The 26,427-nt window shown below is 40.0% G+C and overlaps 2 protein-coding genes across 4 annotated transcripts in view; both read left to right on the top strand.

Annotated features, from left to right (window-relative positions):
• LOC139614355 (apolipoprotein A-I-like) overlaps window positions 1-26,427 on the top strand; it is a 385,012-nt gene that overhangs the window by 29,436 nt on the left and 329,149 nt on the right. The gene's annotated exons all lie outside the window — the stretch shown is intronic.
• The window catches only part of lsamp (limbic system associated membrane protein), a 509,337-nt gene that overhangs the window by 311,905 nt on the left and 171,005 nt on the right, over window positions 1-26,427 (top strand). For 2 of the 3 annotated variants that reach the window (XM_071471505.1, XM_071471506.1), the window contains exon 2: window positions 22,267-22,345. In XM_071471505.1, coding sequence (XP_071327606.1) covers window positions 22,267-22,345 — 79 coding nt within the window. Of the gene's footprint in view, window positions 1-21,863; window positions 22,346-26,427 lie in introns of those variants that run through there. The other variant, XM_071471504.1, reaches the window with a different exon arrangement.

The following is a 26,427-nucleotide window of genomic DNA, read 5'->3' as shown; positions in this document are numbered from 1 at the left end:
ACACAGGCTGTACAGTATTTGATATTTGTTCTCATTTCGCCTACACAAGCCTTGGCCACAGACAACTGGAACAGTTTCTATGGCAGCTTTAACTGACCTCTCTGAAGGATTGAAACAGAATGTCCATTCTTGTATTAGATTAAATAAACCTGATTAAGTAGTTAATTTTATCCAAAATGTTTCCCAACAGATTTTCAAGATCTCACTTGTTACTCTTCCAGCTGTGCTGATGATTACATGTAAAACATACATGGAATGACTTTCAGACATTGCTGGCTTTGTGTTTTTTTTATCTTTTCCGTTTGTCCTCTGAAAGAAATACTTGAAGAGCTGCCTATCTGTGCCTCACACAGATAGACCCCTCATGACTGGACAGTCGATTCTGCCTTTTCACTGGGCTTTATAATTAGCCCTTCATGAATAGGGGGTGAAATATGAAATCTCTGCCTCTCAGGAAAGTTTCACACTTTGCACATTTGAAAACTGGCTTAATTGGGGCAAGACTGTGTTGCCTTGAGATCTAATAGGAGGACATAAAGAAACAGCAGAACCAGATGTTCCCACATAAAAGCAAAAGGCATTTGCCTCGAATCTCATAGTAGAGTAGCTAACAAATTAACCTTCTTAAATCACTGCTCTTACTGTTTTAAACAAAGTGATGAGATGAACGTGTTTGGTCTCTGTTGTCTTTCAAATTGAGATTGTCCTATTTTTTGAAGTGTATTCCAAAAACCTGTTAAAAGAAACTGTCCTCGATACAAAAGCCTGGTGTAGAAAAGTGCATGTGAGAGTTTTATGCAAAGAACTGACATTTTATCATGCATTTGAATATGCACAGATTATGAGATGTATCATTACATATATAAAGGAGAAGTGCAGTGTATTTTCAGTCAGGGCATTGTACCACTGGAAGAATAGTGCTTGGGGAAAACGGTACCGATGATGTGAATAAGCTGCTGCAAACACAACCCACTACTGAAGAGCAGAGAATCAGTGAAAACATTTTTTTTGTTTTTTCTGGATGAATCATATATAGCATAATACTGTGCTATTTTGCTACTTATATATGGAATGTTAACTGAATATGACATAGAGTTGGTTTTGTAAAGTGCTTATTTTACAATACAGAGTCTCATTGGTGTGACGCTGCTTGCTGCAGCCAAATAAATGTTGTGATTATGCATTTTGTTATGAACACATTAAAGTCAGTGGCTTACAGGAGATGATAGGTGGTCGTTTACTGTAGGTTGGCAGGTGGCAAGGAGCAACATACCGCTACTTATATATTATTAATTTATAAATGGTTACAGTCCATCAGCTGTATCATTCCCCTCCTCCCGCTGTGCACGTGCCCTCTGGGTCTGCAGGTGTGCTCAGCAGCAGTGTGCAGTATGCCACAGAGGCACAGCTCCACCTTTTCCCATGTGCCCTCAATGTCTGTCAAACAGCAGAGCACATAAAAGACTGACACAACTGAGAGAGTTAAATGCTCAAGTCATTTCTCCGGGATGCCTGGAAATGAATTATCTGACTGCACAATTTGCAACCACATGTAGCAGAGTGCATTCCTTTTTGTGGAATTATAATACAGGTCATTCAGAGAATTAAAAGTACTTTTAACAGCTCCTTTAGTTTCAATCATATTCTCTTGACTGTGGGAGGTTTTTGAAGGGAAACCTATTCTTATTTAATTGTATTAATTTGCTAACAATGTGCACAGCAAGCTCACCAAAGATAGTGAAACTGAAGTCTTGTAAAGTTATAATGCCACTGGAATTGTTAGTATTTTAGGTTTTCCCTGAACTGACAGCAGCTGCTTGCAATCACAGCAAGAACACTGGACTTTGATGACGACCAAAAGTATTATACATTTTCACAGTTGGTGTTCCTGCCTAAATCAGTGGTGTAGGCTGCTTTATTTCAGTGGGTATACTCTAGAATTGGCCTACAAACATGCTCTCAGAGAGTAGTTTGCTTTAGTTTAATTTTTCCTTCACTTATACGTTTCTGCATTTGCCACTTTTATACTCGCAATGAGCGTTAAGCTTACTGTTGAGCCTGGGATGCAGAAGCTTGACCCGTCCTACTCTTACCCTGATATTCTTACCCTATTCCAACCAGGCTCTCTCCTGATGCCTAAACCAACCCAACCCACGAAGGCAACAAGTACAAGCCAATCAGAGTCAAAGTAGTGCAACTCATGACTTTGCCAGCCTGGGAAAAAAGTAATACAGATAGGGAGATGGTTTATGTTGTTTGTTGAGTTTACTGTTAGGTCTCCCGACCCGTTTTTTACTAAAACAAATTTCTGAAGTGCAAGCTCTATCACAAAACTATGCTACATGCCCTTTGGCTAAGTGGTTATACAGAAATTCTGAAGCGTTCTCAGTGGGTATACAGTGTATACCTGCATATCACGTAGACTACTCCACTGGCCTAAATCCTGTAGTCATAGTGGTGATGGCGTGGCTCATGAGGTAGCAGGTTGTCTACTAAATAGGAGGTCAGTGGTTCAATCCCCTGCTCCTCCAGTTTGCATGTTGAAGTGTCCTTGGGCAGAACACTGAACCCTAAATGTTGACTGATATCACTGGTGTGTGTATGTTGATAGAAAAGCACTGTGTGAATGTGGCTTGTAATGTAAAGCACTTTGAGTAGTTGACAAGACCAGGAAAACACTATAGTGCAGTCCATATGTCAACCAGGATATTTTGTTTAAGTTAACTTTTGACAAATTTGGTTGTTCCTATATAGAAGTCATTATCTTTGCATTAGGGATTTCTTACTTATGTCGATTGAAAGTCTGCACTCTGTTTGCTTGAATTCTAGGTGACCCTGATTAAATCATGAAATATTAATTACATCAATCTCAGACTGAAACAACAGAGTCAGGGGCCAGTTGTATTGGGTGTGTGTGTGTGTGTGTGTGTGTTTGTGTGTGTCCATTTATGGGTAATGAATCTTTGGTTTCAAACAAGGTAGAGACATCTGCTGAAAGTGCAGAGCTTAAGTGACAGTTTACTGTCATGAAAGTGCTGAAAACACTGTAAACTACAGAATCAATATGAGAGGAGAAACTGTGCTGCAAGTTTTTTTTTCTTTCTTTTTTTTTTTTTTTCAAATGCTCAAACTTATGGCTACCAGATGTTGCCTAGCAACAAAATGTAACAATGGATGATAAAAACCTGCTGCACCAATGACCTAATGCTTTTTCACAGCAGTTACAGAGGTAATACAGAACTAATAAATAGCTCCAAATAGATTTTTATTTTTCATCTTCCATCTTCTGTTTAGTAATTATCACATTTATTGTAAGCCCATATGGACTGGACATGATTTGGTTTAGAATAAACACATTGATCAATCAAAACTTAAATTGTGACAGAATAACTATTTCTAGTCATGGTCTTATCCGATCAAAATCTTGTTGAATTGTTTCTCTGCTTCTTCAAAACAGTGAATAGTGTGCGTGGTTACATTAGGAGCTTCTGTCAGTTATAACCTAAGAGACAAACCAAAGCCATATACATCTACACTATGTAAAATGAAAACTTAAAAATAATCTTAAAATAAACTTAAAATTTTACAGAACCACAGCTTTGAAAATACATTTGAATATTCAGTGTGAGGTAGAGGTGAGAGAGAATGTGCAAAATGAACAAAACTTCAGTCAATGGAATTGTTATCAAATCTGAAAATACACCCAATAATATGCACAAACACTTTAGTTACTGCAGGGGCTGTAATCCCAGCAAGACTGACCATTAAGAAACCATTAAGACAGCCTTTATTAGTCCCACAGTGGGGAAATTGACAGGTCGGGAGTTGAGCCGGCGACTGCCTGCTAAGAGCACCTTGCACGCAAGTGGTATGTGCCCTAACCACTCGACTACCGGGCCGCCCTAGAACTAAAGTTATAATTTAAAAGGATTACAATCGTCATCTTCAAAAAAAAAAAAAAACACTTTAGCTTTAAAATCGTACATTATCACGCTGCCAGCTTCTGCCACCTGTTTGAGACTGACTTCAGAAAATACTCAGCAGTCTGCAAATGTGGAAACACGTGTGCTTTGCACATTGAAATTGCAATGATGGGATAACTATGGGAATAAAGTGCTGATTCTCATGTTTATTTATTGTTGGTGTTTGCAGGCACATCCGGTGAACCATATGAAAATTGTATGTCTTTTTATACATACTGTTTATACATAGGCTAAACATGGTTATGACTCCTACACAGTTCACCCAGTATGGATTTAGATACCTCCAAACACCCTTAGAGCCTTTTTTTTTTTTTTTTAGGTGGCGTTGTGCCAAAACAATGAAAACATATTACTGCCCTAATGCTTAAGGCCTACACTGTATATGATGTGATATCAGAGGTTAAATGTCCTCCTCTTGGTGCAGGCTGGAGTGGAAAATAGGTTCAGCCACCACTGCTCAAGGCCAATCTTCTCCAGACAGAGTTCTGTAAAATAGCAGAGTGATTACATCTGACGCTACAATTTGGTATAGCCAAAAAAGGGGCAGATGTGCTTTCCATCAGTTTGGGATGACTGGATCTTGTACTCTGTTGCATCAAGCACACCCTGGACCCAGAGGTAACAAGCTGACACAACCCCTGTTTATGCAAGCCAAAGTAGCACACAAATTAATTCACTCGGTTACAATATACTTGCATCAGTATAGTCAGGTGACAAGAATGAGCTCATGAATAGCCCATATTTTTTATGTTATGGGTGCAGACTGGGGGTCTACAATATAAACTTGTAATCATCAGTAGGCGGGACCCTGTTGACCATGCCCTTTGCTACCTCACGAGAGCTAGTGCATGAGCAGATGGACCTGCAATGCTGCTCTGCACCACAAAGCATCTGCTCATGTGCATGTGCACTGTGGTGTGTGTGTGTGTGTGTGTGTGTGTGTGTTACTACTCCAGGGCTCACCTCTGGTTGCTACCAGAGCAGACAGCTCTGGGTCATTATGGCAGGTCCAGGAATGACGAATAATGCTGTGATGGATTATAGTTGGTGTGGATACTTGTGTGTGTGTTTGTGTGTGTGTGTGTGTGTGTGTGTGTGTGTGTGTGTGTGTGTGTGTGTGTGTGTGTGTGAATTAGGTCACTTCCACTCCCTCCTGACCTTCCCCAGTTTCCTCTTCACCTCCTCTCTCCTTCTGTCTAGCCCTCCTTCTCAGCAGCAGCTCTCTGCAAAGGTTATTATCACAGCCAGAGAAGCCACAACTCCTTTAAAGTCAGCAATCAGCTGAAGACACACAGCATACATGTGAACAAATGTGTTGAATGACAGGAAAATATTAAACATGTTTTCCTGTCTAAGCAGACTAGTCTCAGACTTTTTTTGAAAATTAAATAACAGAGAAAATAAATTAAAAAGATACTTCCATAGTGTTTTTTTTTTTTTTTTTTCAACTACAGAAATGTGTACCTGGCAAAACCATTATATTTTATAATAAAGCGTGGGAGCTATCCTGCAGCCTGCTGTTATCTTTTCAGTTTTTTTTTTTATTTTTATTTTCTTTCATTGATAAGCAGTGTGAAGCAATGCTATGTGCGTAAATTTCCTTTTCACACTTCTGATCTAAATCTGCCTTTGTTTTCCATGTACTGGTGGAAATGTGAGTGGGTCATGGGTCGCTGTTGTCTGGCTTATGAGTTGAACTAGGGGCAATCTGTGAGCAGACCACAGCTTGGATGACACTGGATCATATTATTACATAAAATGCATTTTGCTGACGTTGTAATTTGGAGTAATTTATTTAGCAATAGCTGAGGAGCTCTAGAGTAAAAGCAATGGTAATGAAGGTATTATTTTTTAGTCTGCCTCCACTGCATTACATTACATCTCGTGTGGGGTCCTCTGATTTATTATCTTTTTTTTTTTCCTTCTATATGCTCTGTTTCATTACCAAAAACATAACAATAACAATTATCTCACTATGGTCTAATGACAACAACAAATCAAGGCCATATAATTGTTATTTTGTTCATTTACATATATTTATATATCATCTAGCAGTTAATAAATTATGATTAAATTAGTTGCCATGCCTGTCACAATAAAAGCCGGTAATTTCCTTGATACTGATATTTTGACAAATATTCAAACCATTCCCAGTGTCAACAATGAAGCTTCAAATTCATTAACTTTTATTTATTTATTTTATCTTTACTACAAAGAGGACGGTTTCTCCATTATTTTCATCAGTTGTATCATCTTTCTGAGGATAATAAGTTGAAGATAAAAACAGATTTTGTTTTTTTTTTGTTTTTTTTTTTTTTATATGAAAATATCAAGTAGGCTAAGTAAGGAAATATTCTTAAGCCCAGAGTAGTGTCTGCAGCTTTCCTCACAAGCAGCAAACATCTCCAACAGCCTCTACCACCAACAGGGGCCATGCAGATGAGCATGATGATTTTGGTGATTGGATGGTAAAATGGCCCAGTTTAGTGGTCTTGTGGTTAATTAATCAAACTGAAATTGTAAAAATGATAGGGATAAAAATTGGATTTTAAAAGGTTGGGGGATGGGGTATCTCCGACTAGTTGAGAAAGCTACAGCGAGGGTCTTAAGCTTCTTGTTAGCAAGAGAATTGACTTCAGCAAAAATCCTGCTGTTTGTTTGAAAAATGTTAAATGACCTACAGAACCCATTGACCCATGCCATGCTGCCAGAGACCTGAGAACCTGCCATATGTTTCTCCCATTCCATTGAGCTTTTCAAGAGTCAACTGAAAATGCACTTACACTTGTACTCATCCGCCTCTGATGGTACATAGCCTCACCTGCTCACATACATCCTCTGCAGCCTCTGTAGGTGTCTATTGTTTTTATGTCACGTAATCTGTGTGACCATATAAAGGTATTATCATATTTACTCAGTTTTTTTTTTTCTCCTTTTATGTGTTGTCTTGGGCCATCTCGAAACTGCATTCTGTGACAGATATTGAGAGCTGAGAAAGTGGATAGAAGTATGCACCATGGGAAGTGTTACTTTTGTCATTTATATTTATGTCAAAAACAGCAGTAGCCTAATGAATGCATGGCTAAATCACACACCAGGGGCAGGCTGGCCAACTGGAACAGTGGGCGGTTGCCTGGTGGGCTGGTCAGCACTGATACGAAAAATAAAAAAACAATTCCATTCTGTTTTGAATTTCTGCTGTAGACTGGCTGACTGGCTCCTTAACAGGTGTGTGTGTGTGTGTATGTGTGTGTGTGTGTATATGCGCATATAGTGTCATATTTGTCACATCCCATCTCTCTTCCTCCCTCATCATTTTTCTTTTGGTGGATTCTGCACTTCACACTGAATGTTAAGCTGCCAGTGTTCTGTATATATTTGTGAAAATGTGAACCTATAGCAAGTGAGCAGTATGCTGCCTTCAATGATCTGGTTGAAGAGTCAGGCTTTTAAATTGAACGCACCTACAGTTTGGAAAAAAACAAAAAAAAAAAAAAAAAAAGTTGAAAAATATTCTCAGGTTTCAAATTTGAAATTAAAACATTTTACTATGCTTTGTTTTGTTTTTTACAAAACTTTTCTTTAAAGAAAAAAAAGGAAAAAAAAGCAAGTGGTGCGATCTTGTGACATGTAGCTGCATTGTATTCTGGTTTATTGAGGATTGTGTCCATGTAGCTGGCAACTTTATCTACTATGACAAATATGCATTTTAGCATAAATTACTGTTATAAGTTTCAGGCATTTATTTTATTTATTTGAAGGAATTAGCTTCGGGTTGCACTCTCAGTGGCTCATTGAATGTAGCTCATACATTCGTCGCAAGCTCAATGTCTGACTTCTTTGCTATACACTGACTTAATCATGTCCAGTTCGCAATATAATAAATTAGATTACAAAACTCAAATTTAAAGAATGTCTCACAAAAAAAAAAAAAAAAAAAAAAAAAAAAGTTAGGTAAAATTAGGTACTATGAAACATGTAGCAGTGGTGTCCAGTCATAATGCAATTCACACAAGCTGAGAAAATAAAGCGTTCGGTGGACCAAATGACATTAAAAGGGCCATGTCTAAGAGCCATCCAACTGTTGAATTCATACGTCAAACTGATAGGGGGCAGCATGTTACCTGACAGTGTCCAATCCTATCGCAAGAAATAAGGAAATGACTCTCTGGTCCCTCGTCCTCCTTCCCCTTCCCCTGTGTCATGGTCATACTGGCCTTGGAGCCACCACTGGGGATAGCTGGTTAGCATGCTCATTTCATTAGATGACTCTGCAATGAAATTCAAACATCTCTCATATGATATTAAAACATTTTTTTCTTCACATTCAGTTGATAATCTGTCACTTTTTTAAATGAAATACTGACATATTGTCCCTTTAAACTCACCTTAAAATCCGTTCTAAAATATCTGTTTGGTATTTTCTGGTGTTTTTATTTGCCCTCAATGAGGTTTAATCCCTGGCTGTGGCAATTATCTTCCGTCTCTATGCATCCAGTCTCCTTTTAGCAAACTCATTGCTGTTTTCAAAGTGCAAAGAGCAAGGTCAGAAATTTCAGAAGTGGATTACTCTGCAGGAGTGGTCTGAGAGGTTTCTTCTGTTGCTTTTTGATCTGTGAAAACTTTCCACACTGCAGTGCATTGTAAATAACATGAATTCAAGTCGACCACAGATGCTGTTCTTTGTGTAAGCTTTTCAAGGCTACACAAAGAATAGACTTCAGGGTGGACCACACTTTCACCAAGGTTGAGCATAATGGATTTTGGGATAACGAGGGTCACAAATGCCACACCAGTTAAAAAGCTACATTTTGGATCCACTGGAACGACCTATTGGATTAGGACTTCCTTGTCCCTAAGGACATATTTCATTGTGTAATGTGAACTTTGAAAAGTGCAGACTCTGAACTTGGACAGAGCTCTGCTCTGTTGGAAGAGAGACATCACACATCACATCACACACTTTCTACACATTCAATAATATTAAATAATAATAAATTACTTTTGATCAGAGTTGGATCTTATTCAGCTATGCAATAGTTGAGTGTTGTCTAAATAGTCATTTTCTTTTTTTCTTTTTTTTCTGAATTCTGTGAAGCTTAATGTCCACTTTTTAAAAACATCAATCACTTCACTATTAAACATATTGTTGATAAATCAAAATAACGGAAGCAAAGGTAACCACAGCTGCAATTCAAGAAATGCCTAAAATCAAAAAAATTATCAACTCATGACGTACACAAAGCATGTGACTTAAACATCCACTAATGCCTCCACTCCACTGTGGCGCTGGGGCTCTTTTTTTAATTTTTTTTTGATTTTCTAAAAAAGCTGGTTGAAATTTGTCTCAAATTTTAAATGGACATTTAACTGGAATGTACATTTAAGGAATTGAACTGCAATCCAAAACATTAGAAACTTATGGACCTAAGTTGTAAATCCAGAAGCACTAATGTTGCCTGAGGCCTGAGTGTTAACACACAAGAGAGTACAGTTTCAGCTTCTTGGATAATAAAGTTGTGTTATAGCTGATATATGAAGGTGGCGAAGGTCCCATGGGTGCTATGTGGTGCCTTACCCAGAGGCCCCAAGCTTGTCAGTCCTTAGCTATACACATTTACCCTGAAATTCACCAGGGAGAGAGAAAGAGGGAGAGAGAGGGATTCATTTTTGTCAAGGGAGGTTTAGAGAGCAGATTGTAGTTTAGTCTGTATTATTAGATATGAAATCAGGCTATTATCCCAAGAAATTACACTCCCATAGTTTCCCTTTAACACCAAATAAGCAATGAGTCATTCAAGCTTTTTATGTTGGCTTGTTATTGACTTTTGAAGCTTGTGGCATTTCTATCTCCCTTAATTATTTACCCTGCCCTTTAGCCTTCCTTCATTGCCTCTGTTTCTGACTATGAACTGTATAGATAAAAACATGCCTTTATGATGATGAAGATGGTGATGAGCACAAAAAGGAAGATGATGAAGATGAAAGGAAAAAAGAAAAGTGACTCGGGGAGAAAATTTGTAGGAAAAACAAAGATAAAAATGTGTCACAAGGGAGGAATAAATTGGGAAATCTGCAACAACTGACTGCAATTACTGTGCCTTCTTGTCCATGGCTTCCTAATTAAGAGAACAGAGGGAGAATGCAGATTAGAGGGGAGGGCCTGGAGATAGGCCTGTGGCTCTCCAATCCTCAGAGAGAACCTAATCCAGGGAATCACTCTGTTCATACAAAACAATGAGGGGTCTACATTATTCATCTCTCGGAGTGAGTCACAGAGAAGCAGTGAGAGAAATGGATGGGGTGAAATGGGAGCAGGGTTGGAGAGATAAGATGTGTAGCAGCTGGACTGCTTAGGAAAAGAACAGTTTGGATTTCTACATGTTTAGTCTTTATACATCGTGTTTATGGTAAAGCTTGTTCAAATGTGTGTGGATGGTCAGCATTTTTACCTACTTGTCTTGGGTTATATCTTCCTCAGCATCTCTAATCACATGCAGTTTACCAAAATGTGATTGCTAGCCTTTTGGCTTCTAATGGTGCTGCTGTGTTGAAACAGCTTCACAAGGAGTAACAGTGTTATAGGGGGATTTTTGTAAAGAAGGTGTTAAATATTCAGAGGTTGTTCAAAAAGGATTGTGTTAGTGTTACATGCATCACTCTCAGCATGGGGTGCCTGAAGAGGAAAGTACAATTCACTGAGATTTACACTGCAGATAAGTTCACACATACACTATATTACCAAAAGTATTTGCTCAACTGCCTTGACTCGCATATGAATTTAAGTAACATCCCATTCTTAATCCATAGGGTTTAATATGACATCAGTCCACTCTTTGCAGCTATAACAGCTTCAACTCTTCTGGGAAGGCTGTCCACAAGGTTGAGGAGTGTGTTTATGGGAATTTGTGACCATTCTTCCAGAAGCGCATTTGTGAGGTCACACACTGATGTTGGACGAGAAGGCCTGGCTCTCAGTCTCCGCTCTAATTCATCCCAAAGGTGTTCTATAGGGTTGAGGTCAAGACTCTGTGCAGGCCAGTCAAGTTCATTCACACCAAACTCTCTCATCCATGTCTTTATGGACCTTGCTTTGTGCACTGGTGCACAGTCATGTTGGAAGAGGAAGGGGCCATCTCCAAACTGTTCCCACAAAGTTGGGAGCATGGAATTGTCCAAAATCTCTTGGTATGCTGAAACATTCAGAGTTCATTTCACTGGAAGTAAGGGGCCAAGCCCAGCTCCTGAAAAAGCCCAGCTCCTGAAAAACAACCCCACACCATTTTATACACCTGTGGCCATGGAGGTGATTGGAACACCTGATTTCAAATATTTGCATGGGTGAGTGAATACTTTTGGCGATATAGTGTAGCTGCCAAGGAATGTTTCTGAAGAGTATGTGAAGGACGTTGGTTTCTTGGATTCATTTTCACACCTTTTGTTTCACATGTTGTTCTGCACTTTATTTGGACTCCAAGTAAACAGACGTAAATGACAGAATCTGTTAGGAATCTATGCAAATTCTGATATACAAATTAAAATGTGAGAAAGTGAAATGCTTGTATCTGCTTGTTTGACAGTGAACTGGAAAATTACAGAGAAGGTTGGAAGATAAACATGTTTATTATCATCTGTAATTACAGCGGTCAAAAGTTCAGCTTTATTTGTCAAATGCTTTCATGATGCTGTAAGGTCTGGGAGCAGAGTTAAGCATCAATACACTACACTGAGATGTGGTGAGTTTCTAATTCCTTAAACTCTGCCATAGATATTTTGTGTGACCATGGGTTAATTAGTTCCTCAGTAAAAATTAAAAAGTGGTGAAAACTCAAACTTTCAAGGCAACAAACCTCAATTAAATTTCAAGGTATTTAAGTTGTTGCTCTTTAATTTAATCCAAATTGGTGGATGGTGATACATTGTATTGGATCAATGATAACTACTTATGCAATAAGACTATGGAGACTGGCTAAATTGCATCCTTTTCTTTTTTTTTCATGGTTTGCATGGTTTTCATTTTGCTCAGAGAGAAGACCGCATGAGTTGTACATATGAAAAGACATAGAACAATCTGCCATCATGTAACTGACTTTAAAGGAAAGGGAGGAAAAAGGAAAAAGGGAAGAAAGAAAAGAGAATTTAAACTCCAATATAGGGCTGAACAATTTACCGAAATATTATCAAACTCACAATAAGGCAATAAGTGCAATATCAAAATGACAGGGGCTGCAATTTATTTATTTTTTTTATTTTTTATTTTTTAAAGATAAAATGTGTCACAACACACCTTCATAAATGGAGCATTGTGGTGCTACATAGATCATATTCTCCAGGCCTAAAGAAACACGCTTGTTTGACACAAGACCCAACAAAAATCACATCATGATCGTTTTATATATTTTTTCTGTGAAAAATGATTATTTATGCAGTGTAAATGACTCTGATATAGAGTGCACGAGAAGTTGCTTTAGTTATTTCACAGATTAAGAGCAAAAGTTGACAGAACTTTCTTACATATAGCACTAAATAACGGCTAAATAAGGCATCAGAACATCAAGACACAGCCTTTTTCTGAGGCCAAACAGGTCAGGTTATGGTGTACATCAAGCCACCATGTGGTCATGTGTAAATCATGTCACACTTGTGTTCATAGCTGCAGTCAGGCATAGAAATAGATTTCACATTTAGAGTTTCTGGCAAGAAACCTTTTCACCACTTCACCAAATGTCTTATCAAGCATCATTCACGTTGGATGATTCTGAAAAACGTTTTCCAAATTGTGTTCTTCCAGTCCATGTTTTACCATCTCCAAGAATCAGGATGTCTGCCATCATGCAGAGTTTGATGTTAACTCTGTTGGTTGTGTATATTCTTGCTGTTTTGTCATTGGCCTTTTTTTTTTCTTTTCTTTTTTTTTTTTTTGGTTAATTGGCCACATCTATTACTGACTGTTTCTGTCCAATAAGCATTCATCTCAGTGGGTTGACTCTGTCCACACAATTCCTAGCTTATGTATCATTACCACTAACAGGAAGTAATTTAGGCTACTTTATGTCAAAATGTCTGGAAGTCTCAGTGTTTACAGAATTTAATTTAAAAAAGATTAACTTGTGCATCAAAGAGGCAATTTCACACCACTGCTTTTAATTTATGCGGACAGTCCTCATACTGATTCGATGTGTGGAACAGCACATACATTTTCTGAAAGTCTTAATTTGTCATCCATCACCTCTTGAAATACATCCCATAATTTAACAGATGGAAAACAACAACTTAAGTGAAGAGTGGTTATGCAATCGTTTGCATGGACTCCCACAGATTCGTAGTGCTGCTTCGTGTTCACAAGGATGTGCTCCTTCAATCTTTCAGAGTGTACATCCTTGCACTTCAGCCTGGAATTCATCTTGTTACCCCTGTAGGTTTTCACCTTGAACATTACAGCTGCAGCCAAACCAATCCTCCTCTGCAAGGTCTCTCTGTGGTTGAACTCTCTAATAGAACGGAATTGCGAAAGGAGCGATGACCCTCGGGGGGCCAAGTCAAAGCAATTCTTTTGCAAGAAGATTAAGGAGACGTTGTGTGTGTATGTGTGTGTGGGGGGTAAAGAGGCAGTGTGTGATCATCTCCAATTGAGGGGATGGATAATGTACAGGTGCTGAAAGCTGAGGTCAGAATTGTGGTCAGACAGATGAGGTGTGGCTCACAGTGTGATTGGCTTTCCTAACCATGGCGCATTTGCATCACTAACTGACTCGTCGTAGATGAAATTGCACTCTCTTTTTTCGTGGGAATACATAATGAGAGCAGATTAAGAATGAAACAATCAGAGGCTAAGATAGTATAAATACCATCCACGTCAACTGTCTTTCTGCTAATCTTGACTGATGTAGTTAACAGTGCATATGGAACATTAAATACTTTCCACTAGTTCTCATACAGAGCTGTTTGTTTCTGGTTTGGGTCACTTTCTCTTAAAAAATCTACAGCACATGTCTATATGGGATACAGCCTCAGCAAGGAATGTTATTGTGGGGTTTTTACTGACTATTTCATTTTGTATTTTGGCTTTGAGTGAAATGAACAAACTCAAAGTCAGAAGCTATAACTCAGTGTGAATGAGCTGGAAACAAACAGAAATGCAAGTTGCCTCATGCACCATGCTGCTTAATACACCTCAGCATAATGGTTTTGTTTGGAAAGCTGTGTGCAGTTACACTTTGGCTGAGTCATTTGTGGGCTTCAGATTATTGACTGGCCCACTTGTCTTAAAAAAAAATCCCATTCCCACAAGAAAAAAAAAACAAAAAGAGCTCATTAAAGAAATGTTTGTGGTTTTACCTCTGTAGATCCAAGTTTCAGGTCCTCGGTGCTCATGAGGGAGCATGAAATGTTTGAAATGTGGCTTGGGACCATAACAGCTTTTGGCAAAGCACCATATTGATGGAAGGTTTGAGGCAATGAGGAAAAGCCCAACAGAAAACAGAGAACACACTGCTGTTTGTGCGATAATCCAAACACCATACGCACACTCGCGTGCAAACAAATATGAATTATGTTTATCTGACTGAGCATACAAGCAGGAGAGAACTGCTCAGATATGATCACATTATGCAGCAATGATATAGAAGTGGGCCTATAGATCACAAGAGCACAGGGAACACTGTATCTAATGTCTGGGGAAGGGACTCGCTCCTAACAGCCAGACTTGCTCAGCTCACATATAAACCCGTTCACAGGAGTGCACAAAGAAAACATCAGAACTGCAGTTCAGTTAGACATCTGCTCATACACAAATCCACTCACAAGCTGGCCAACACTTGGTCAAGGTTGGGCTTTAATGCAAAAGAGGACCAGAAAGGTGGCGTTTGGAGTGTTTTTTTTTTTTTTTTTTCCTGAAGCTTAATGTGTCCTTTGCAGTGTGTTTTCTGCATCTTGTTTTGGCAGCCTCTGCAGGTAAGCGTTATGCCTGTATAAACATACTTCATTGGGAATGCACAGCACATTACTCAGATGTTAATCTAACCAAAAGCAGTCAGGGGAAAAACAGACTATGTTAAAAACCCATAGGTGATCATTTGTCACTTTCCTATCTTGCCAGCGAGTGCTTATAAACACTGTATCTACCTGCAGTGTTGAATAAATGTTCAGCCAGATATTGCTCACTCACTTATCAGCTGGCTTGCTGCAAACGTTACACATTTAATGACAAAAGATTTAGCAGTTGTATTACAAGGATGAGAAATAAAAAATCACTAAAGTGTTCACAGTCCTGTTTCGAACTATCACTTCAGTCCACATTGTCCACAAGACACAGAGCTTTGTGCCAAAGTTTTGCCATATTTTACGTTTCTGCTGACAGAGAAAAACAGGGATGGGGAGCAAGAGGCTTCAGGCCAAGGTGTGTTATGCTGTGTGTGTGTTGATGGGGATACAGCATACTGCTGAGTATGTTGCTGGGTATCCTTTTTCCTGCGTACCGTGCATTTTGCTGCCAAGACTGAGGTTTTGATAGCAATGTCAGGGCAAATTATGCATGCATTCCTTTTTTATTAAGAGAAGAAAACTTGTTCTCTTTTTATCGCTTGTCTCAGTCCTTCTCTCCCGTACACACATATGCACACATACTTACTGAAAGTGTGTGTGTGGGCATGTTTTGCTAATGGAGCCTACTCTGGTTTGAAACAGAGCGTATTTGACTTGGGGAAAAAAAAAAAAAATGGATCCGAGGGACAAGCCTGACCCATTGATCTTCTATAGCTTCGACACAGCCAAGTGCCATTCTTTTTCATGCAAAGGTTAGATCGTGAACAACAGAGGTGGATGAGGAATCAGAATCCCATTATAGATCCTCCTCTTGTTTAAACTGTTCTGGTGTTTGTGTTTCATTGGCCAGTATTGATCTGGGACCCAAAGACGGAGAATACATCTTGAAACAGAATTCACCTATGAGCATGAATGACACATTGTTTAGTAACAAAAGACCTTATCTTATTGATTACTTCACATTTTATAACATAGTGTCAGAGTGGAGGCGTACTGCATGAGCCAGTGGCCATCACCGAGGAGATGCAACAATGGGAGGTTGATATGCTGCTGCTGCTGCTGGGAAGCAGCTCCGCTAACCGGAACCATAATTACTGAGATGTTGGAAGTTTTTGCTCCATTTTTCTTTTGCTGCTGTGAGGTTTGCTGTTGACCTTTACGCTGGCACAGTAGTTGAAATCACATTCAGCATGTTCTCAGTGGCAGAATGTTGGGTTTGCAACCAAAATGAATTGAAAGATTTGGCTTTGATGCAGCAGTGTGCATGTTGGAAGGGGAAGTTTGTCCAAGTTTCTGCACAGCCTCATCGCTTATTGTCTCACAGTATACACCACTACCTGCAGCAGTGGTTGAGGATTTTGTGTGTGTCTGTGTGTGTGTACGTGCGTGTGTGTGTGTGTGTGTTGGAGGATGTGTTAACATGTTACTCTGAATTCTCTTCAACTTCTTCCATGTTTGGACATTATTATTATTTCAGCATCATTTTCGTGCTCAAAAAAAAAGCTCTAAGACAAGAAAGCAGTGTCTCTGCAGCTTCACCCTAGGGTTTCACTCAGTTTCCTATGGTAACACTTACTAGAAGTGACAAGTGCTGCTGCTAATAATTAGCAAGATAACACATCTGCAAATGTGATTTTCATGACAGTGTCTGCTTCTTTCTGACTGCACTAATGTAGCCATTGCTTGCTGTTTATTTGTAACCTTACAAACAATTCCATATCCTTTTTGTACACTTGTCAGACAAGCATAACTGCTCGCTTTCAGCATGTGAGGTGTGGAGCTTACGCAAAAATAGTTACACATGACGTGCCAGTCCTCGCTGACCTTTAGTTTGCCATTGTGGAACCTGACATGCAGTCCATGCTGGTACTTAAGGTGTAGATATAATCGACCAGCCACTGTGAGAAATACATTTCCTTAAACCTTTCTTTCCATGCAAACATCCATTTCTTCCATCCATTTCAGACTCCAAGCACCTGATTTAAGCTGCCTGATTTAATATGCCTGCCATGGTATTCTCCAAGGCCAGGCCAATATAGCCCTGATGGCAACACTGGAGCAGGGTTACTTTCACAAACTTGAAAAAGCTCCTTTTCAGCCATAGAATATATCACAACATATGTTTCACATGAGTAGCACCATGATAAGTATACTAATTGTAATGTGTAAATGGTGGATTGGCCCTTTGATGGGTTTTACCGTCTACCCCAACATGAGCACACTATATAGTATATTCTTCTGTAAAGAACATTTAAATTTGGAATATATAAGCTACAAAAGGTATCTGAATTACAATATTGTTACACTGAGAAAAAGCAATGATGAAAGCTCAGCAGTGAAGATGAATCCAGGTAATACTGATGAAATACAGGTCATGATGTGGTGTTAAAAAATACTGTGCAGACATTTTCACTTTAACAATGCTTGGCTACATCTGCGATATCCAGCTTTACTGTTAAGACTCACACTACTGATTGGCAAAGGACGACTGTGACAAAAACCAGCATCACTTGAAATAAACAATAATTAATTCTGCAGCCTGTAGTTCATACTTACACAGATGGATGGATATAAACCATACGGCACATGCTAGCTGTAGTTTACCTGAAGTAGACTGTAAATCTAATTATTGTAACCAGTTATTATGATCTATGCTTATACTCTAACACATGAAACTAGACATTCCAGTTTCATGCTCTTATGACATTATTAAAATTGCCCCAGGAAGGAAGTATTTTGGGCCAGTCCTTGAGGATTTTGTGGACAATATTAAATCATATCCTGATTGTATTGATGGTTCTTTAATCCAAGCAAAGAATTTTGTATTATTGCTGCTTTTATCCAGAAAATGAAAAACCCAGTTATTCAGGCTCTGAATCAAAAGAACAGGGCTATGTGCCCCATGATTTTCATTCATTCACAGACTGGAGCTTCTGTTCTTTCTTAACATTTATGATAAGAACGGTACAGTACACACAGTTTAAAGAGTGTTTTCTTTTTCCAGTCTTATAATCAGAATCGTGCATCTATGTTTCTCTCTGCTGCTCTGAGTTCTTCTTCCTCCTTTTCTTTTGATCGGGGGGCTGTGCAGAGACGTTCTGCCAGAGTCATTATGACTAATTAGATTGGGAGAAAGTCAGGGCACCTCATCATATGTAGTAATGAAATAACTCTACAGTGGCTGCCCTTTGATGCAGACCTTGTGTGAAAAAAATCACAAAAGGCCAAGGCACGTATTGCTAACACATTTAAGAAATATTTGCAGGTTTGAATTCAGCCCTTAAGCAAGCCCCAGCATCAGCGTAACCTATGATGCAGTGTGATTGCACCATGGCCAAGCACGAAGAAGCAGAGACACGATTTCTAGTTACATTACATTAGTCTCTGGTGTATTTCAATAAAAAAAAAAAAAAAAGCTTCCTGAGGCATTCCTTGCGATCACTTTCTTAAGTCGAACTACAGAGCTGAATAGATCATGGTCTTCTTTCCCCTCATGGAAGTTAATCCTCCCCTCTACCATCATCGTCTCATCATTTATCTGTCACACACTGCAGAACTTATAACAGAAGATACCAATTACAACTTGTGTATTTCTACACACCCCATTATGCATTACCACTGCTATTGTCCTGAATATTCTCTTGGGGCTTGCGCTTTATTATTTCAGTGTTTGCAGTAGATGCAATGAAAAGTTGGCCATGGCTACTCTATATCTCTCATCATTCCTGAATTATATAGACTAATGATGAGGTGGTACAACGGGGGAATGTGCTGTATTTCCCACCAGTGAACCAGATTCTGCTGCATTTAAGTAACATCTGCTATCATTTACTGTATACGCTGATGACATCCAGTTGTATTTTTCATTTCTCAATTTTGTAGTTATATGCAGATAAAACCAAATAAATAAACATCATTCAGTGGTCAGGCAGGACCTTGGTGCCTCATCCTCATCTTCTCAGTCTAGACTGTGTAATCCTGGTGTGATTTTTGACCTTGAGTTTAGATGCTGACTTGATCATCCTTTTGTGTCAACAAATGAAATGAAGTTGCTAATACATCCTTTCATGTTATCATGATTGGACTACTGTAATTCTCTCTGTACCTGCCGTAATATATCCTCCTTATGCTGTTTGCAAACTGTTCAAAATGCCGCCTCTTGGTTGGATCTAACAGATGGTCACTTTTTGCATGTATGTTAACCGCTCTGCACTGGATTCCTGTTCCTTTCAGAATTCAGATTAAAAAGTTTGGTGCAGGCATAGAGCTTTGCATGGCCAGGCTCCGTTGTATGTCATGGACCTTCTGGGACACCATGAGACAAGCTGTATGGACTCGGACATGTTTTAAGACTCAGGGACTCAGTTGGTAGCCCCTAATCTTTGGAATAGTCTCCCAAAAAGATTCAGTGTTTGGACTCTTTAAACAAAACAAAACATCTGTTTAGACAGGCAGCTACCACATAGTATTTTCTGTTTTAACTTGTGTCTTATATCTGCTCCCCTTGTAAATTTTAATTGGTGTTCTTATCTTTATTTATGTTTTTCTGATTTTATATTTTTGATAGTGAAGCACTTTGTCTGTGAACTGTACTGCAGAAATAAACTTCACTTTGCTTACAGTTTCTACTGTGTGCACTGCAGCAGAATGTATGACCATTCCTCTAAACCATGACACCGCCCAACTGAGAGCATCCCACCAGCATGATAATAACCACTCTGTTTTCCAGTCCTCTATTTGTCTATGTGTGTGTGTGTGTGTGTGTTCACCAGTGTGTGGTAAAGGGAGGGATCACTGGCCTTTTGTTAGGAACTGGTTAAAGCTTCTGTGTCTCAGGCCTCCCCTTCCCCATCTCCCTGCTATATAAGGAAGATTTCTACCTATTACACATGTACACACACACACACACACACACACACACACACATACACAATCTCTCAGACTTCTGTGAATTTCTAACTAATATATATAGAGAGAGCTAAAAGCCATGTGGGAGCCATTCCTGTATAAATGTGTATGCAAAGCAACACCTCTTCTCCTCTTCAGAGCTGAGCAGTCCCTTTTTAAATGATCTTAATGCATATGCTCTTTCATAAACTGTGCAATCTCCAAGATAGCTAAAACCTCCAGATACTTTGAGGAATTGATAAAAGGCACTGATTATTAAGGGCCAAGTTGGGAACAGATCTGCATCCCTCTCTGAAAACATTTTAGTGGTCCTTAACTGATCGGACCCTGCATGGCTTCACCTGCAGGGTGATGACAGAACATAGCACCCCCATACACTCCATCGTATTAGTGACCTCATTGTCGTTCCTTTCAGCTGTGCTTACATCTGCACATCCATTCCCTCTGATCAGGCTGTGAAGCCTACATGTCACAGTAGGCTGCAGCTGCGGTAAAAATTGAGTTTGCGTCTGTGCTTAAAATCTGCTGATCCTGGAAATATGGCTGAACCACATCACCGCCTTACACTGGTTCAATCAGGCTGCTGGTGTTCAGAACAGGATTACTCGTTGTATATCCACCAGAACAATTACATTATGTTTAGAGACAAGTTTGTGCAGTGTTAACATCATATATAATCATCACATCTGAGTCTCTGTTCTCACCATGTGCTGTACCTGTATCCATGCGCAGAGTTTGAGCACTAGAATTAAGGACTTCGTTATGTGTCTGACTCTGAATTATAACCAAATACCCCACGAGACAAAACAAAAATAGGAATGCACCGTGCAATGACTGACAATGATTCACATTAGTATTAATGTATTTTCTGAACCAAATAAAATGCTAAATGCGCTGTCTGAATTGTTACTCTGCAGTTCATTAACCACATCTTCGAATGAGCATTAGATCATGGCCTATTAAGCCCGTGCTTGATTGGCAAGTGGTGAAATTAGAAGGCTCATTCTGCATTCACATTTCTTGTTGAATTGGAAGCCTCACACATTCAAAACGTGTGTCCTTGCTTAGGTTGAAAGTGGATGTAATTACCCACTGAGCAACAGCCTCATGGTGGTCATGGCAGTCTAGACAAGAGGTGATTACATCAGGTTAAGCTATTCATAGCTGAGCTTCACCCTGCTCATGGTCAGTAGAGTCTCAGCCTTTATGTCCATGTGATGCTGTTTGTAAAAGGATGGTGAGAATAAGCATTAATAAGCAAATTATAAAACTTCAACAACTTTTTTCAAACTAGAAATCAAACACTTCAAAAAATGTATAAGAGGAGGATTTTGACAGGTTCAAAATGTTTATGACAGATTTCACTGCTCACTACTTAACAGCACATTATGTATTTTTCCACACTAAATCATAATTAACTACAGAAAGTCTTATCCACTTGAGAGTTCATGGTCCAATGCATATGTGCTTGGCGTGGAAATGCTAGGCAGCCACAGATAACTGGATACCTGTGAGCAGACAGTTTGTTTGAAGACTAATGATAATGTGATACTTTAGTGAGCCCCACGGGGAAAGTGCCTTCCTGCATGGCTTCACCTGCAGGGAGATGACGGAACATAGTTGTGTATGGAGCTTCGCATGTGGACCTGGTCAGGATTGGATGTTTTTTCAGGGAATTCTTAGGGCCACTTTGTCTTCTTTTGGGAGTCATGTCCAAACATGCAAGAGGCATCATTACTGCCTCCTGTAAAAACAAATATTTAGTTAAACAGTTTTAATCCTTTTGTCCCTTATTCCTCAGTCCTCACTCAGTTGTGTCTCACCAAAAGGGACCTCAGGTGGTGCTGTTGTCCTGACAACCAATATGGGGAGCATCACAGTCAGACTGCTGGATAATCTGAGAGAGAGAGAGGGGGAGAGAGAGAGAGAGAGAGAGGAGGTGGTTTTGGTGGGATGATTTTCACAGACTCTGAACAGAAGCCTGCTCCTCTCCATCGCCGCCGCTGGCTGCGCCGTCACTTTGCGCGGAAAGCATTACGCATCAGTGGACTATAGAGCGAGGACCCCGCACGACCCCGCAGGTTTTCGTCCCAAAAGTCTTGTAGGGAAACCTGTATCGCCCGTCCATTGCGGACTGCTTTGGACCTAAAGGCATTCCGCGTTTCCGCGAGAAGTCTGGACAACTTCCTCCCTCAATTTTTCGTTTTTAAACCCTTGGATCTATAGCTCCTGAAACGCGCGGTCCTGTGCTTTAAAATGCAAGCCGGACGCAAATCGTGTTGGAGGCAATTGCAGGCTTCTTTTTTCAGACTGCTGTGTCTTATCCCCACAGGATTCCCTGTCCGGAGTGTGGATATGCAGCGGGCCACCGACAACATCACCATCCGTCAGGGCGACACGGCGATTATACGGTAAGACTCATCTTTCAACTTTCCTCTCCTCCCCGTCCCCCTCCGGATGCTCCGGAGCCGGTGACTGTTTCTGGGAGACTGCGATGAGGAAGAGTATTGTGCCCTGACGACTTTGTTTCGCTCTCGGTACCTAAACTTATAGTTTCCACTAGATCACACAGAAGTAAACGGGGGTGGGAAACGTTTGGATGCAAGTTTGATCTGCTAAAATTTGCAACTTTTGTCTCATGTCTATACTAAGCCCCTATAATATTCATAACGGGTCCTCCATGATTTCCCAGCGAGTTTACTCATTGACTTAATATTGATAATTAGCTGTTATGATTCCATCTCTTATGCCCCTTTCCTATATTAACCTACGCATCGTTTTGCAGCGATATGACACCCCACTTCTGGGGGATTTGGAGCAAAAAGCATAAACGCATAAAATTTAACTTCATTAAAAAAAATAAATAAATAAATTAAAAAAAAGAAAAAAGGGAAGTGCGTCACGGTGTCCAGAGACGCTGTTTGCGTGTGGGTTAACGGCAGAGTCGGTGGGTCTAGTCCCAGATTAGAGGATGATCCTGGGAGACGGAGAACTGTGCACCATTGTTTAGATTTGACGAGTCGCTGTGGGGACGCGTAGAAGAATTAATCAGCGGCTGCAGAGCACAAGTGGGTGAGGTACCATCAGTGCCATCAGTCCAAACTCACCCCAGCTTTGCATCGTTGCTTGCAGCCTTGTGAATATGAAGCTGCCGTCTCCAAACGCACTTCGGTCTGTTATGTGGACTCCGTTTTTGTGACCGTAATAACCTCGCAGCCCACTTAATCACTCCCCAGACGACGTGAGCTGTCAGAGCTGTGGTATTGTGATGCTGCTCGGCAGATGTCACTGACCACGTGATCCCAGCCATGTGCTTGTGGCAGGCTATAAATGCGAGGGGATTAAGATTTGGTTGCTTTTTTGTAAACAAGCCGCTTTGCCTCACCCAGCCCCGGCTCCCCTCCTCCTCTCCCTCCACCTCTCAAAATAGGATGCACTGCAGGGACGTCCACTGGTGTAATCAGCTGCACACACACCACTCAATCACATTGATTGTTTTTTAGTTTTTTTTTATCTATTTATTTTTGACTCTTTCTCTGTCCTCTCCCGACTTTCATGCTGTTTTTACAGTGCCATCACCCAGTCTCCCCTAATGAGTGTGAGAATATAGGATGCAATTATGGGATAGACCTTTAACACAGCCTGTCGAAAAGCCTGCGGACACACAAACAAGACACACAACCACGTTTCCGCAGGTGTGGCTTGGGCTTCCTTATGCAGACACAAACACACTCCCACACACAAACACACACGCACAGAATAAATTCTTTTAATGGATTCCTTCTTGCAGGCAGGTGCCATCCATCCAGGTACCTGCTGATCAAATTAGTCAGTTGACTCAGTTACTGTTGAACTCACCACAGGTCACAGCTATTTGTTTCACTTTCCAAATCCAATTGGCTTTATTCCAAATCTTTGCTATATTCAGCCGTTTAGTCACCCAGTCAGTCTACTTCCTTCAAAGGTGATGGCAGGCTTTGCACTCAGCAAGAGCCATATTAGATTTTCCTTTGCAAGAAACACTTCCATCCCAAGTCCACTATTTTAACATTACACCTCTGATAAATGATCCATGAATAATTAGCTCTGGTGATCACTCAGTGAGTGTCATAATTAATTTGATGTTTATAATGCATCTCATTGGCATTAGCAATCAGTCCTATTTATTGTGAGTCACACAAGGATAAACTGCTATTCTGACCCCCGTGGCTCCGCTGAAAAACAACAAGCGTTTTTCACACCCAGTTTCCACTTGACAAATTGGAATACAGGAGGAAGAGGTGAAAAAATTAAAAAAAAAAATACATGAGGGCTAAAACTTTGAGCAGGGACGCGAGGCTGTCTGGTAGTAATTTGTCGAGCTACGCAGTGTATCTGATTCCATAAGGTTGGTTTTGTGAAGGCTGAGGGGATATTGGTGACCTGGGGGCGTAATAAGGCCTGTGCTCTTTTAGTGGAGCCTGTGGCTGCAGTTGTGACATTCATGGCACAAGAGGAGAGGTGCTGGAGTGCAGGAACAATATGTGGCCAAACAACCGCTGTGACTGGACACAGCAGCAGGCCACGCTACTGAAATGTGAAAGGAAATGTATTTTTCTTTTTTACCAGCCGTGCTGGAATAAATAAGCAAATGAAATCTCTATCTTTAAGGTTAAAAGTTTCAGATTTGCAGCACTGCTGCGGCTCACACTGCAACCCTGTGTCTGAAGTATATATATTTAAGCTTTATCACAACTAATATCTGATGCCATGAGACTATTTAATGCTTTGCTTCAGTCGTGTCTGGTGCATTTTAAAACCACATTTAAAGGAGGAGGATGCCTTACGAAAAGATTTCTATCAGCCTGAATTAATAATCATCAGACATTTACATTTTTTTTTTTTTTTGTAACAGGCACACACACTATAGCCTGTTTCTTTCAGCTTGTTGTAACACAGTGCTTTGCTTACAGAAACCTCCTCTCCCCCTGACAGATATCTCCACTAACTGTAGGTGCCTGTTGGGAAAAGCAGTGAATCTAAACCGAGCTTGTTTTCTTATTTACAAGACTGAAATTCAGTGGTGGCTTTGCTCTCCTTTAAGCCAGCGTCAGATGTAAAGATTTAGTCACTCTTAACCCTTGAACTCTTTTGCCAAAGAAGGCCATCAGGGGGTTAATCTGGAAGAGATTACTCTCGTGAACGCAATCACCGTGGGCTGAGTTACGCAAACATTTTCACACCATCGTTTGTGGTGTGAAATGAATTAGAGCTCATCTGATGTGCAGTAGGCGTAGGATTAAACTCTAGTAACCATATTAGCGATAATGTTGTCTAATGTAGTTTCTTTGGATCCTTGGATCTTGGTCTTGTGTAACACAAAGAATTTACTGTGTGAAGTTTTCTACTGTTTTAATGATCCGGTGGCTCTGCGTCTAGATCAAAGATTACTAACTTTCTGGGTCTCTTACATTCATCCCCAGGCTGTCCTCTTGTTCTAAACAGGGGACTTTTTTTAACATTTGTATCAGTTTGAAATGACATTTGCCCCTGGAAAGCATGAACATAAATCCCAGCGTACTTAATCTGGGCCTGTATCCCAGAAGTCGTGTTTCAGACCTATAAGATTTAGGTCACTGCAAAACACCACAAATTTCAGAGCCTCTTTCCATGGTGACTTAGCCTGTTTTTTTTTTTTTTTTTACAAGGATGATGCCAACAAGTGAAATCAAACTCTCATCCTGAGTGAGTCACAATATGAATCTGAGGAGAAGTGAAAGAAAAGTTTCTCCACATTTCTTGAAGCCATTTCTGTGTCGCAATAGTTTACTTTTTAATTGCTTTTTTGAATCCCACACTATGCGCTGCCTGTAGGGGGAAGGTTGCAATGTCAGACGAAGGCCTGATAATTGACAACTGCTTATTAAAGCATTAATGACACAGCCGCTGTGATTGCTCTCCTCTGGGTCAATTATCTGCATTTTGACAATACACTCTGCCTGGCTTGTTCCTTTCAGGGAAGATGATTCTGTACTTGTGCTTTGCCCCAGAGGATCTTTGTCACAACTTATCCCAGAATTCTGCCTTTAATTTGAGTCAGAGTCATCCAGATATTATGTATGTGAAAATTGCTAGAGGCTCAGACACTACATAAGACATGATGTTGGTCTATTCAAGTTCCAATATGAGTCACAATGCCGGAGAATAATGAAAACGGTTATTTTCATTTGTATTATTAAAATTTCAACCATTGAACTCTGATGGCTGAAATGTCTGATTGCTGCGGGGTGCATTAGCCAAACTCCAGAGTACTGCACTTTGGAAACAAAGAGTTTTTGGATGCAGGAAATTAGCTGCTATTCCCAGAATTCCCCACTGTGAGGAAATATTATGATCTGTTTCCACAGAACACCTGGCACCAATTCTGCAATGCTGGTTTTGAAAGCATGAATCTAAACCACATTAAACCACTTACTTGTGTTCATGGGAGAATTTCTTTTTTTTTTTTTTTTTT

Source organism: Trachinotus anak, unplaced genomic scaffold (assembly GCF_046630095.1).
Source record: "Trachinotus anak isolate AG129_WGS33_773 ecotype Australia unplaced genomic scaffold, CSIRO_AGI_Tana_v1 ptg000034l, whole genome shotgun sequence".
NCBI lineage: Eukaryota > Metazoa > Chordata > Actinopteri > Carangiformes > Carangidae > Trachinotus > Trachinotus anak.
The sequence above is the reverse complement of the archived record's forward strand: the minus strand, read 5'-3'. Positions and strand labels throughout refer to the sequence as shown.